General features: G+C 46.3%; 2 protein-coding genes across 2 annotated transcripts; both read left to right on the top strand.

Annotated features, from left to right (window-relative positions):
- The first annotated feature begins 5,848 nt into the window (after nucleotides 1-5,848).
- Nucleotides 5,849-10,078, top strand: LOC134289041 (uncharacterized). Its single transcript, XM_062855043.1, has one exon. The coding sequence runs from the start codon at nucleotides 5,849-5,851 to the stop codon at nucleotides 10,076-10,078; it is 4,230 nt and encodes a 1,409-aa protein (XP_062711027.1).
- A 305-nt stretch (nucleotides 10,079-10,383) lies between these two features.
- On the top strand, nucleotides 10,384-11,340 carry LOC134289037 (uncharacterized). The gene has a single exon (XM_062855038.1). It carries the CDS (start codon nucleotides 10,384-10,386, stop codon nucleotides 11,338-11,340), a length of 957 nt encoding a protein of 318 aa, XP_062711022.1.
- Nucleotides 11,341-13,354: the final 2,014 nt, after the last annotated feature.

Raw genomic sequence — 13,354 nt, 5'->3', positions numbered from 1 at the left:
GTGCAGCAGATAATCCAAAAACTAGTCGTTTATAACGCATCAACCCTAGTGGTGAAATAAAGGTCGTTATGTAACGACAATCTTCACTAAGCATCAGCTGGTGGAACGCTTGTTTTATATCAAATTTAGCGAACACCTTACTGCTTTTCAAACGGCTGATCATCTGTTCTAGAGTCGGCAGTGGGTGAACTTCTCTTACTATTGCCTTATTTGCCTCACGTAGGTCAATTATAATCCTTACTTCATTTGCACTCTTACGTTTCACCAACATTGGTGACACCCATTCTGAAGCCTCAGAGACGCGTTCAATTACGCCCTGACGCTCGAGCTCTTTAAGTTTGAGTAAAGTAAGCTCTTCAAGTGGAATTGGTATGCGGCGATACGCTTGCCGCACCGGGGGGATAGATTTATCGATTTTGATCGTGGCACAAAAGTCTACAGTAAATATATTTTAATTTTAGCAATAGCATGTATTAAGTACAAGTATTAATGAGAAAAACAATTAAATTTGCTCACCTTTGATGCAGGGTAATGCTTCATTGTTTACAGCGTGCAGAAACTTAATAAGTTCGAGGGCTTCTGCAGTCCTACCCGAAAGCAGAGAGCACTTTCCATCTCGGATGACATAGAGCGTTGTATCGAAATGTTTCTCGCCAACAGCAACTCGAGCATCTACTTCACCTAGGACGTCCAACGACTTCATTGATCCATATGCGCGGAAGACTTTGTCACTCCCCTTCCTGACGTCGAATGCATTGAATCCGACACGTTTCAAGGTCTTCCAGTCCTCAACGCTAAGCACATCTTCGTCCGCTCCGGTGTCGATAATGAACCGAACGTTTACTCCTCCAACTGTAGCACTTACGGTTCGCTTACCTTCAAGATGGAACAACTCGCGGATTTGTACAGCATTCGTCACATCATCCACCTCTCGTACAAATTTCTCCTTACGCTCACGATTTTTATAGGGTGCTGGCCTCTGAGCTGATCGATATCCGCTTGCTCGGAAATGCGGTACTTTACAGCACCTCGCGTAGTGTCCTAGCCTGCTGCATTTGCCACAGCGGGAGTTTTTCGCGAGGCAACATTCATCACTTGCTAGATGGTTTCCCATGCACCTGGAGCAGGACATCTTACCTTGTTTGAGATTATTCGCCATTTCACCAACCGCATTCAGCTCAACCGTCGTTGGAGTGGATTTGCCTCGAAGCTCTTGGATTTGCGATTTTACCGATTCATGCGTGCGTGCAATTTCCAGCATCTTCTCCAGGCTTGAGTCAGCTTCTAGGTACTTGGCACGGAGTTTATCGTCGAACTGGGTGGCGAACACAACCTGATCCATAATCATACCTTCAACTTGATCTCCGAAACCGCACTGAGCAGCTTGCTCTTTCAGTCGAATCACAAATTTGTCAATTCTCTCATTAGGGTTGAACATCAGCTGACGGAACTTGAACCTTTCGTACCTCTGTGACATCCTTGGGGCGTAGTAATTGTCTAAAACTTCCATAGCCATTCTGTATCGGTTGTCCACGACGGCCGTCTCGCTGACGTTGACATCGCGCGCAATTTTACGGACGTCGGCTCCACCGAAGCACATTAAAGCGTTGAACATGTCCTCGTGATCGTCGATGCCTTTCAGGGTCAGGTAAGAGAGAAACTGGTCCTTCCATAACGCCCACCGCGTACTTGTCGATCCGTCGCCGACCTCGGAAAACGGGGTTATATTGAAGTTTAGCTGTAATTGATTTCATTTTGAATTTAGTGTGCAGATTACTGACATTTCAAACATTCCGTTATTTTTCTTAGCAATCGAGTTTTCAATCAATACAATTCTGTTTTCAATTGTCATAGCAACGCATAACATTTTTTTCTCATGTTCACCCACTATTTTTCTGTCATTTTTGCAAGCAAAGCGGACCGGATTTTTCAAATGAATTTCCTTCTTTTCTTCGTGAGAAAAGGACCGAAATGTTTAGCAATCCCTTCGTTTTGTTTTCCAAAACGGACCGGATCCTTGTACATACAACATCCTTCATTTCCTTGTGAGAAATGGCCCGAAATATTCATAGTCCCTTCGTTTTTCTTTCAAAAGCAAAACGGACCGGACATTTCCTTCACTTCTTTATAAGAAATGGACCGAATTCTATATAAATCCCTTCGCTAGCTTTAACAAAAACGAACCGGAAGTACCTTTCGTTTTTCACTTTGCTTTGATTGAAACTCAGAATTCATTCGATGGAAATAAATTTTTCACTTAATTTCACTGCAGCAAAATGCAATGAAATTTGTTTTTGTTTTTTTTTATAGTTACCGAAGCCATTTTCTCAGCGTCTTCACTTTCCTTTCTTGAGAATGATTTTCCGCAGATGTTGATTGGCCGCTTGGTTCGATCCCAGAGTCGTCGACAGTTGTAGTATAGCGAGTCCTCGGCTTGGTGTTCGGATCCGGACAGTAAATGAAACAGGACTGATACAGTGAAAGTCACAACAATGAATGAATGTTTTATTCCAGCTCCTACTTTGATTAATTCATGTTCCATTAGCCTACTACAATACTACAGAGGAGAAGGACGCAGCGCGGGCGGTAATGCTGCAGCATGGAACCCAACAGAATGTGGAGCGATACAGACAGAAGCGAAAGCAGAAGACCCGTCTTTTCCGGGAGAAAAAGCGCCGCCTGGAAGAAGCGAAGAGCGAGGAAATGGAACTGCTGTGCCGTTCACAAGAAACACGTAAGTTCTACCAGAAGCTCAACGCATCCCGCAAAGGCTACGTGCCGCAAGCCGAAATCTTCAGGGATAAGGACGGGAGCCTCCTGACGGACAAACGTCAGGTGATCGAATGGTGGAAGCAGCACTTCGACGAGCACCTGAATGGCGAAGAGAATGTAGACACGGAAACCAAGGCAGCGGAGGAAATGACTATGTTGGTGCAGCAGAGGACAGGAACGAACCAACTCCCACGCTGAGGGAAGTTAAGGATGCCATCCACCAACTCAATAACAACTAAGCGGCTGGTAAGGACGGTATCGCAGCAGAACTCATCAAGATGGGCCCGGGAAAGCTGGCCACATGTCTGCACCAGTTAGTAGTCAAGATCTGGGAAACCGAACAATTACCGGAGGAGTGCAAAGGAAGGGATAATCTGTCCCATCCACAAGTAAGGAGACAAGTTAATGTGTGTTAATGTCGCCTACAAAGTGCTATCCCAGATCATCTTCCGTCGTCTTTCACCTAAAGTGAATGAGTTCGTGGGAAGTTATCAAGCCGGATTCATCGACGGCCGGTCGACAACGGACCAGATCTTCACCGTACGGAAAATCCTCCAGAAATGCCGTGAATATCAGGTCCCATCGCATCACCTGTTCATCGACTTCAAGGCGGCATATGACAGTATCGGCCGCACAGAGCTAATAGCTGGAAAATCATGGACGGTGTGCCGAACAGCGTAAGTTTTGGAAGGGAATATGGAAAGATTCTGTGACAGATTGCTTAACGGAAACGAACACTATGTCTTGTGAACTCGGGTCACTGCCCGAACATAAAAGGTCAGGGACTCAACTGCACTCCATTTCGGTCATGCTTAAGGACTGACAAAAGAACCACCAACCTGAAAGGTTGAAATAGTGCGAAAGCTCTACACACTTTATACCCGCCAAGAAAGAGTTGAAGAGTGGAAAAGAGGCAAAGCGAGAAGGACAGCAGAACCACGCTGGTTTGGACAGAACTCCGGTTCTGTATGAGTTCCAGGCACCCCCCCCCCCCTACGTTGGGAAGATCCGGAGACCAGAAGGGCCTGTGAATGCCGCCATCGCACAGTGGTTCCAGCTCCATATGAAGGCGGCCATAAATATGATTTTATCGAGTTTTATTATGAAACCGCTAAATTTGATGCATATTTGCATTCCAAGCGCATTTTTGTATGGTTTATCAAAAATGGGCTCAATCGAGTTTTTGGCCTTACGGAGCCGAAATTCATTATTTTGCAGTTTTGGTTACCAACTGATGGATATACTAATATTAGTTTAGGCAGTCCACGGCAGTCAATACTGCTCTAGAATAGTGAAACATACATAATGTAATGTATAAAGAAGGTGAAAGTTGGGAAAAAGTGTTCCGTGCAATGCAATGCCGGAGGTTTTTGTTAATTTTTTGAGTAAATTGAAAGTACGACACTTGAGTGACTGTCACCAATCTGGTCGCAAACGGTCGCAGCTAAATTCGCCAGTAAATCATTGTTTAAGATTATAGGGAAATTTTATAGAAGAACGTCCGAAGGGGTTGAAAGGGGAAACATTTTTTTCGGTTTGTTTAAAATTTTCAGATCTTTTATATTCTGTGGAAAAAGCATCTAATTCAGTCACACTTATTCAAATAAAATGATAAAGCATGGCATCTAAATTTGTGATAAACATCGATTTCAACTATGTAAGAATCGAACACAATCAACCAAATACATGTCGAATGGATGAGACTTTTAATAGAGTGATAAATGCATAGGATTGAAATTTTAAAAAAATCAAATAAAATATCAACTCAAGAACATCTACTTTCATGAGCTCTGCGGAAAAGTTTCGGCATACATTTTGTTTGCATGCAAATGCGAGTTGGTACGGCTTAACACTCCATGGGCGATGCAACATCACAATCAATTAGCTCGTATGTATCACCAGCCCACGTGCCATCCTCACTAGCCTACGTACAACACATCTCGAATCCTTATCACCCATGAGTGCTAGTAGCGGTGGTGCAGATCTGGAGTATCCATAGGAAACCATCGAGAGCGAGAGACCTTACGAAGCAATACGATCATCTCTACCTACGGGGCTACGATGAGGCTAGAGATTGATGGGATAAGCGACGACAATCAGTGCACCTTCGATATCTCGCCGGGATCGGTTCGACGCAGTCTGTCGCTGCTGAATATGTTTATAGTTTTTGATCGTTAGAGTTAAGTGCAGTAAATTAGTAGTTGAGTTCTAAGAGTACAAATAAATATGTGTTAATGTAACGTTCGTGAATAAATGTGGTGATTAAGTGCAAGAACTCGTACTTTGTCCGTAAACTACGAAGAACTTCAACTATTCCGAACTGTGAGCTATTGACCGAAGAATACCGCATCTCTAGTGCCAACGTCGATGGAAAGATTCGCCCTACATTGATGTAAGTCCGCTCTGCTGCCACTGCCGCTACATCTGGTCCTTCGAACCGGATGGTCGTCGACGCGATTCCGACCACCCGGTGAAACTACGGTTCCGACGCCATTCCTCCAGATGGCTATTCAACTAGGATATCGCCATCAAAGTTTTCCCTCCATCGCCATCTTTCCACGCTTGGCACTGCTGCTGATTGAGAATAATTGTTCAAGGCATTGACAATTGTTCTAGAAGGTGAGTGATATTCCAATCGCCCTTAAAGTGTATCGCTCGTCTACCGGGTCTTCTTTTGCTTGCATGATTGCATCGCCCTACTGGATATTCCTCGCACATCTACCGCACTGGGCCTCCGGTCGACATTCCCGGAGTTTCGCCAATCCTTCATCCGATCCTGTGCACAATCGAGGCAAGCAACCGCCATTTCCCGGAGGGACGACAATAAGTTCTTCTGTTTAGCAGCACGAATAGCAGCCACTGCTGGCTGTGTACCATCATCAGTTCCAACAACAGTGAGACGTCGACGCATTCAAACCGATCTATCGCATCTACAAGGACGTTGCAGTTAGGGAAGCGGAGAAATAAAAACTACAAGGCACTTTATTGCCTTTTAAAGGGTAATTACCGCTCCATTTCGCTAGTTTCTTCTTTTCCGGGCTACCTGGTCTCAATTTGTAGATCCTGATTCGCCATCATGTCCGGAATCGAGCGCAAGCTGCGCTATTTAAATGCGAGGCGCCGCAGCATATTGACGTCACTGGCCTCCATCGAGAAGTTCGTTGCGTCGTACCAAGAGGAGAGAGATGAACCCGAAATCGCCATACGCCTGGAAGCAATTGTGTCTCTGTGGACAGAGTTCAACAAGGTTCAGGCAGATTTGGAGACCACCGACGAAACCCCTGATGCTCTTGAGCAGTACCTCAAGGAAAGGATTGAGTTTGAAAACTCCTACTACAAGGTAAAAGGTTTTCTTTCCCAACGCTGCCCTACCCCTGCAAGTATGCCCACTCCCAACCCCCCTGCCCAAAGCCATTCGAACCATGTGAAGCTGCCCGATGTGAAGCTACCAGTATTCACTGGCAACTATGAAACATGGCTCAACTTTCACGACCTGTTCGTGTCGCTCGTACACTCATCATTAGAGTTGTCGAGCATACAGAAATTTTATTACCTTCGGTCATCGCTTGCCGGAGAAGCATTGAAGCTAATCCAAACGATACCGATAAGCGCAACGAACTATTCTGTCGCTTGGAATCTCCTCGTCGAGCATTTTCAAAACCCGAAGGTTCTAAAGCGCAATTATGTTCAGGCATTGTTCGATTTTCCGGTGATTCGCAGAGAATCACCAGCTGAGCTTCACTCATTAGTGGAGAAATTTGAAGCTTATGTAAAGGTGCTCAAGCAGCTAGGAGAGAGCACTGAATATTGGGACATCCTTTTGATCCACTTTCTCTCAAGCCGTCTGGATCCCGTCACTCGGCGTGATTGGGAAGAACTTTCCGCCACCCAACAAAACGTTACCTTCAAGGACTTGACGGATTTCATCCAACGTCGGGTCAGTGTTCTGCAGCAGATGTCCTCCAAACAACCCGAAACGCAACAAGCTTTTCAGCCTCGCAAGCCGCCAAATTCTCGCATTGGAAGCCACGGAGCCTTCCAGGAGAATCGTCGAAGGTGTCTCTTCTGCCCGGAAGAACATCCAATCTACATGTGCCAGGTCTTCAGTCGCATGCCAGTAGAGGAGAAAGAAAAACTCGTCAAGCGACATCAACTGTGTCGCAACTGCTTTCGAAAGGGTCACATGTCTCGTGATTGCCCATCGGAAAACTGTTGCAGGAGGTGTAACTCTCGTCACCACACACAACTGTGCACTACAACTACATCCAATCAAGGGAGATCAACAAACGCTGCAGTCACAACAAGCGACGCCCGAAGTTCCAACCCAACCGCCTCTGGTGCCACCCCCACTGATCCACCGACGTCTTCTTCAGCATCGAGAGCGGCTTCAATCACGATGAATGCTGCCCACTCAGGAGTGACCAGTTGTAACTCTCAACAAACAACGCGATCCAAGGTACTTCTTGCCACCGCCGTGGTAATAATCGTTGACGATGCTGGAAAGGAACATTTCGCCCGCGCTCTCCTGGACTCGGGGAGCGAATGCTGCTTCGCAACCTCTCAACTATCGCAAATGATGAACGTCAAACGAACAAGAGTCGATGTGCCGGTCGCAGGGATCGGAAAGTCTGCATTGAAGGTGAAGCACCAATTCCGAGCCGTCATCAAATCTCGAAATTCCGATTACACAACTAGCGTCGATCTGCTTATCTTGCCCAAGGTCACCATGGACCTTCCATCGACGAACATCGACGTAACCCGCTGGGACATTCCCTCTGACATCAACTTCGCTGATCCTGCTTTCTTCCAATCAAGCACGGTGGACATCGTGTTGGGGGCAGAGATTTTCTTTGACTTGTTTTCCGTCCCAGGGCGTATTACACTTGGCGAATCTCTTCCGTTGTTGGCCAGCTCGGTCTTCGGATGGGTAGTGTCTGGAAGAACTGCCCAAAATCTGCCCCACACTTCTGTTCGCTGTAATGTCGCAACCGTTGCCGATCTACAAACCTACATGGAGAAGTTCTGGAAGATAGAGGAGGACGCATCAGCTACCAACTATTCCCCGGACGAAACTGCCTGCGAAGAGTTTTTCCAACGTACGGTGACTCGTGACGCGTCGGGCCGATATATAGTGCGTCTCCCATTTAAGGAGTCTAAGGTCCAACGATTGGGAGACAATCAGAAATCAGCTCTACACCGGTTTCGCTTGCTGGAGAATCGCCTGTCTCGTGATGCTTCGATCGCTCAGCAGTATCGGGATTTCATGGCCGAGTACCTTCGACTGGGCCACATGACACCGCTCAGCAGCTGTAAAGGAGAAGTTCATCCGAAATACTATCTCCCACACCATCCAGTAATTCGAGAGAGCAGCACGACGACGAAACTGCGCGTTGTATTCGATGCGTCCAGTAAAACGAGCACGGGCATCTCGCTTAACGATGCTCTTCTTGTCGGTCCAATCGTGCAAGACGATTTGCGATCGATCGTAATGCGATCCCGCACCCATGAACTCGTTCTAATTGCGGACGCAGAGAAAATGTACCGCCAAGTGCGACTCTTCCCCGAAGATTACGCATACTTGTGCATTTTCTGGCTGCTGGCTCCAGACCAGCCAATACAGACGTTTGTTCTCCAAACCGTTACTTACGGGACAGCGTCGGCTCCCTACCTGGCCACCCGCGTGCTGAAACAACTAGCGAGCGACGAAGCTGAGAACTACCCGATCGCAGCGCAGGTAGTGAAAAACGACTTCTACGTCGACGATCTTTTTACTGGAGCAGCGACAGTCACCGAAACAATCGAGCTCAGAGAGCAGCTCGATGGCATGCTATCAAAAGGAGGATTTACGATGAGGAAATGGGCATCAAACTGTGAAGCCGTACTGGAGGGCATTCCGCCGGAGAATCGAGCTCTTCAGCGCTCAATCGACCTCGACCGAGACCAAACCATCAAAACGCTCGGCTTACACTGGGAGCCGGGTACAGATCATCTCAAATACAAGATCGAGATACAACTACCACCCAATACCATTCTCACTAAACGTCTCACGCTGTCCTACATCGCTCAACTTTTCGATCCGTTGGGACTAGTTGGACCAGTCGTCGTAACAGCCAAGGCATTTATGCAAACACTCTGGACTCTCAGGGATGAAAACGGAAAGGTGTGGGAATGGGATCGGGAGTTACCAGCTAGTCTGAAGGATCGATGGTGTGCCTACCATACTGATCTGCCCACACTCAACGAATTGAGGATAAATCGCTTCGTTCTGCTGCCCAACACGCTTGAGATTGAGCTCCATATGTTTTCGGATGCCTCTGACATCGGTTACGGTACCTGTGCCTATCTGAGGTCCGTCGACAGACACGGTCAAATTAAAGTCGCCTTGCTTACTTCGAGATCAAGAATCGCACCTTTGAAACGCCAAAGCACTCCACGGCTCGAATTGTGTGGTACCCTACTTTCCGCCGAGTTATACCAACGAATTGCCGCTTCTCTCCACTTCTCTTTCACTACGGTATTTTGGACCGATTCCACGACCGTCATAAATTGGCTAAGAGTAATACCCTCAACGTGGAACACCTTTGTGGCCAATAGAGTATCCAAAATCCAGCATGCGACACAAAGGTGCGGATGGAACCATATAGCAGGACTCCAGAACCCAGCCGATGTAATATCCCGTGGTTGCCTGGCATCTGATCTCGTTCACAACAGTCTCTGGTGGGGTGGCCCAGAATGGCTGCGGAAGGAAAAGGAATACTGGCCTGTTCCTGGACAGCAGTGCGGATCAATTGATGATTGCAACAGCGAACGACGGAAAACTGCCGCAGTGTTTGCCTCTGCCACTACCACACCCTCGTTTATTGACGAATACGCAGGAACATTCTCCAACTACTCCAAAATGATCCGCATAACTGCGTATTGGCGACGTTTCTTTTCGATTCTACGATCACCAAAAGAAGATCGAACATTCAGCTTCCTAACGACCGACGAACTCAAAACTGCCGAACATGCGCTCATACGATTGCTGCAACAACAGTGCTTTCCGGACGAGTGGAGGCGACTACAAAGTGGACAACACATCGCCAAAAGCTCTCGACTGAGATGGTTTCATCCAATGCTCTCTTCCAACGACAACGTTATTCGAATTGGCGGTCGGCTAGGCCAATCTACGCTACACGACGACTTCAAGCATCCCATTCTGCTACCTGGTGCTCAACGGCTATCAACATTGCTTCTCTCATCGTACCATCAACGACTATTGCACGCAGCTCCTCAACTGATGGTAAACACGGTTCGCTTGAAGTAGGGTCTAGGACCATTTGGGCAGGAGCACCTATTTTGGGCACTTGCTGCTATAACTCAGTCAATTTTCAACCGATTGACTTGATTTTTGAGACACGGTCAGCTAGGCACAGTATCAAGCCATGAACAAAAATTCAAGTCAATCGATTTGAAATTGACTGAGTTCTAGCAGCAAGTGCCCAAAATAGGTGCTCCTGCCCAAATGGTCCCAGACCCTACTGGCTTTTGGGTGGGCGAAGTGCGGCACGGCAGGTAGTACACAAATGCGTCACATGTGTACGTGCTCGACCGAAGCTGATTGAACAGTTCATGTCCGAGCTCCCAGCAGCTCGCGTGACGGCAGCAAGACCTTTTTCTCGAGTGGGCATTGATTACTGGGGACCCATACAGCTACAACCACGGCACCGGCGCGACGCTCCAATCAAAGCATATGTAGCCGTGTTTGTATGTTTTGCGAGCAAGGCAGTTCATCTCGAACTGGTCGCTAACCTAACTACGGCCAAATTTCTGCAAGCCTTTCGACGTTTCGTGGCTCGCCGAGGCCTTTGCTCCGATGTTTATACCGATAATGGTAAGAACTTCGTGGGCGCAGCGAATGAACTCAAACGACTAGTACGGAGTAGGGAGCACAAAGATCGGGTGGCTCAGGAGTGCACGGAAAACGGCATCCGTTGGCACTTCAACCCTCCGAAGGGGTCTCATTTCGGTGGGCTTTGGGAGGCGGCAATAAGATCGGCTCAAAAACACTTTGTACGGGTCTTGGGATCACGACTGGTAGCATACGACGACATGGAGACTCTATTGGCCCAAATTGAGTGCTGCCTCAATTCCCGTCCTCTCACTCCTATGAGCGAGGACCCTTCTGACCTCGATCCATTGACCCCGGGTCATTTTCTTGTGGGCTCGGCATTGAAGGCAGTTCCGGACGTTAGCGTTCTATCGGTCCCGTACAACCGGTTGACCCAGTGGCAACAAACTCAGAAGGCGTTTCAGGACATTTGGAACCGCTGGCACCTGGAATACTTGGCTACTTTACAGCCGAGAGCCAAGTGGTGCAATCCTCCAGTAAAAATTGACCGGAATCGTCTGGTCATCATCAAGGACGAAAATCTGCCACCGTTGCAGTGGCCAACAGGAAGAATCCACGAACTCCACCCGGGAAAAGACGGCATAGTGCGGGTAGTCACGCTTCAAACCGCGAGAGGATTTGTCACCCGACCGGTGGCAAAACTTTGCCTTCTACCTGTTCCTGTTTCATCCAACTAAAAAATACAAGGCCCAAAATCCTTGGGTCCAAGGTAAGGACCTGTCCAATAGTTTAAATTATCCCTCCGGATCTACCGGGTCTTAATTTTTCATGTACCCTGCGCCGCCCGATGACTGATGGCCTGATGACAACGAGAGCTACGGAACGGTTTCTTCAACACCCAGTTCATAACCGCAGTAACGGCATCTACGCCAGCGAGGAGTGCCGTGATTGTTCCAGAAATGGCTATTTCTGGGGGAGGCAGGATGTTTGCATGCAAATGCGAGTTGGTACGGCTTAACACTCCATGGGCGATGCAACATCACAATCAATTAGCTCGTATGTATCACCAGCCCACGTGCCATCCTCACTAGCCTACGTACAACACATCTCGAATCCTTATCACCCATGAGTGCTAGTAGCGGTGGTGCAGATCTGGAGTATCCATAGGAAACCATCGAGAGCGAGAGACCTTACGAAGCAATACGATCATCTCTACCTACGGGGCTACGATGAGGCTAGAGATTGATGGGATAAGCGACGACAATCAGTGCACCTTCGATATCTCGCCGGGATCGGTTCGACGCAGTCTGTCGCTGCTGAATATGTTTATAGTTTTTGATCGTTAGAGTTAAGTGCAGTAAATTAGTAGTTGAGTTCTAAGAGTACAAATAAATATGTGTTAATGTAACGTTCGTGAATAAATGTGGTGATTAAGTGCAAGAACTCGTACTTTGTCCGTAAACTACGAAGAACTTCAACTATTCCGAACTGTGAGCTATTGACCGAAGAATACCGCATCTCTAGTGCCAACGTCGATGGAAAGATTCGCCCTACATTGATGTAAGTCCGCTCTGCTGCCACTGCCGCTACACATTTGATAAAAGTAATAAGGGGCCGTCCATATACCACGTGGACAACTTGGAGGGGGGAGGGGGTTCGAGAAAAGTCCACGCTTGTCCACGGAGAGGGGGGTGGGGGTTCGTCAAATGTCCACGTGGACAACATTGACATAAGAATTAAGAAACAAATTTTCACAAACGCAACAAATTATGTCGCATTATTGATGAGATTTCCTTCAATTACAGTTCTTTACATTTTATTTTATAATACATTATTTTTAGTTGGACGTGACTTCTTCAAGGAAAATAATAACTAATCGACTAATATGTTTTAAATTATCACAACTTCCTATTGCTTACTTTTTTCGTCGAGGAATAATCTTGAGATATAATATACCATATAAATGTTGCTGTTTCAGTCAGAAAGTTTTCATTGAAATTATGTGTGGATTTCTCGAAGTTTCATATCAAATTTTGTAAACTACTTCGAAGTTTCAAAATACATGTGAAGATTTGCAGGCTTATCAAACACTTTTTTGGAGCTTCCTTTGAAATTTATGATGCTTCTTTAGAATATTGAAGTCTAAATCTCAGCAATATAATGTAGTTTCGACTCTAATAATTTTTGAAAAGTTGCTGTAATTCTTGTTTTTGTAAAATACTGAGAAATATAATCTTATTTCAGCAAATATCCAAGAAAAAAAACTTTATCTTAACAGAACAAAACATAAAAAAAACACCGCCTTCAACCAGAGATTGCACAGACTGAGCAATTACTAACATTAGGCGATGGGCATCACACGAAACACCCAATAATCCAGTGAGAAACGTTTGACGAAAAATTTTCACCGACTGGAGCGGGAATCGAACCAACACTCCCACAAACATTAAGCTTGATTAAAAACAATGTTGTAGCTACCGTAAACCGGGGTCAAATTGATCGCCGGGTTGAAATTGATCAGTCGCTTTTCAAGTAGATAGAGCATTTTTTGAATAGCTTCCTAGCAAATAACATGAAGTAATAGATTCCAACTGTACGATACTTAAAAGAAAACTATTAAAAATATGATTTTTTTAACGGAAAAACGTCTGATCAATTTCGACCCGAAGATCAATTTGACCCCGGTTTACGGTACCTATTTTGTGCCTTTTTGAGAAAGACTTTAAAATAAAGTAAAAAATAATAAATAAT

Source organism: Aedes albopictus, chromosome 1 (genome assembly GCF_035046485.1).
Source record: "Aedes albopictus strain Foshan chromosome 1, AalbF5, whole genome shotgun sequence".
Lineage (NCBI taxonomy): Eukaryota > Metazoa > Arthropoda > Insecta > Diptera > Culicidae > Aedes > Aedes albopictus.
This window is presented reverse-complemented; position numbering and strand designations above follow the sequence as displayed.

Coding starts and splice junctions, on each gene's coding strand:
- LOC134289041 (XM_062855043.1), top strand. CDS start 5,849: ATGTCCGGAATCGAGCGCAAGCTGCGCTATTTAAATGCGAGGCGCCGC.
- LOC134289037 (XM_062855038.1), top strand. CDS start 10,384: ATGTCCGAGCTCCCAGCAGCTCGCGTGACGGCAGCAAGACCTTTTTCT.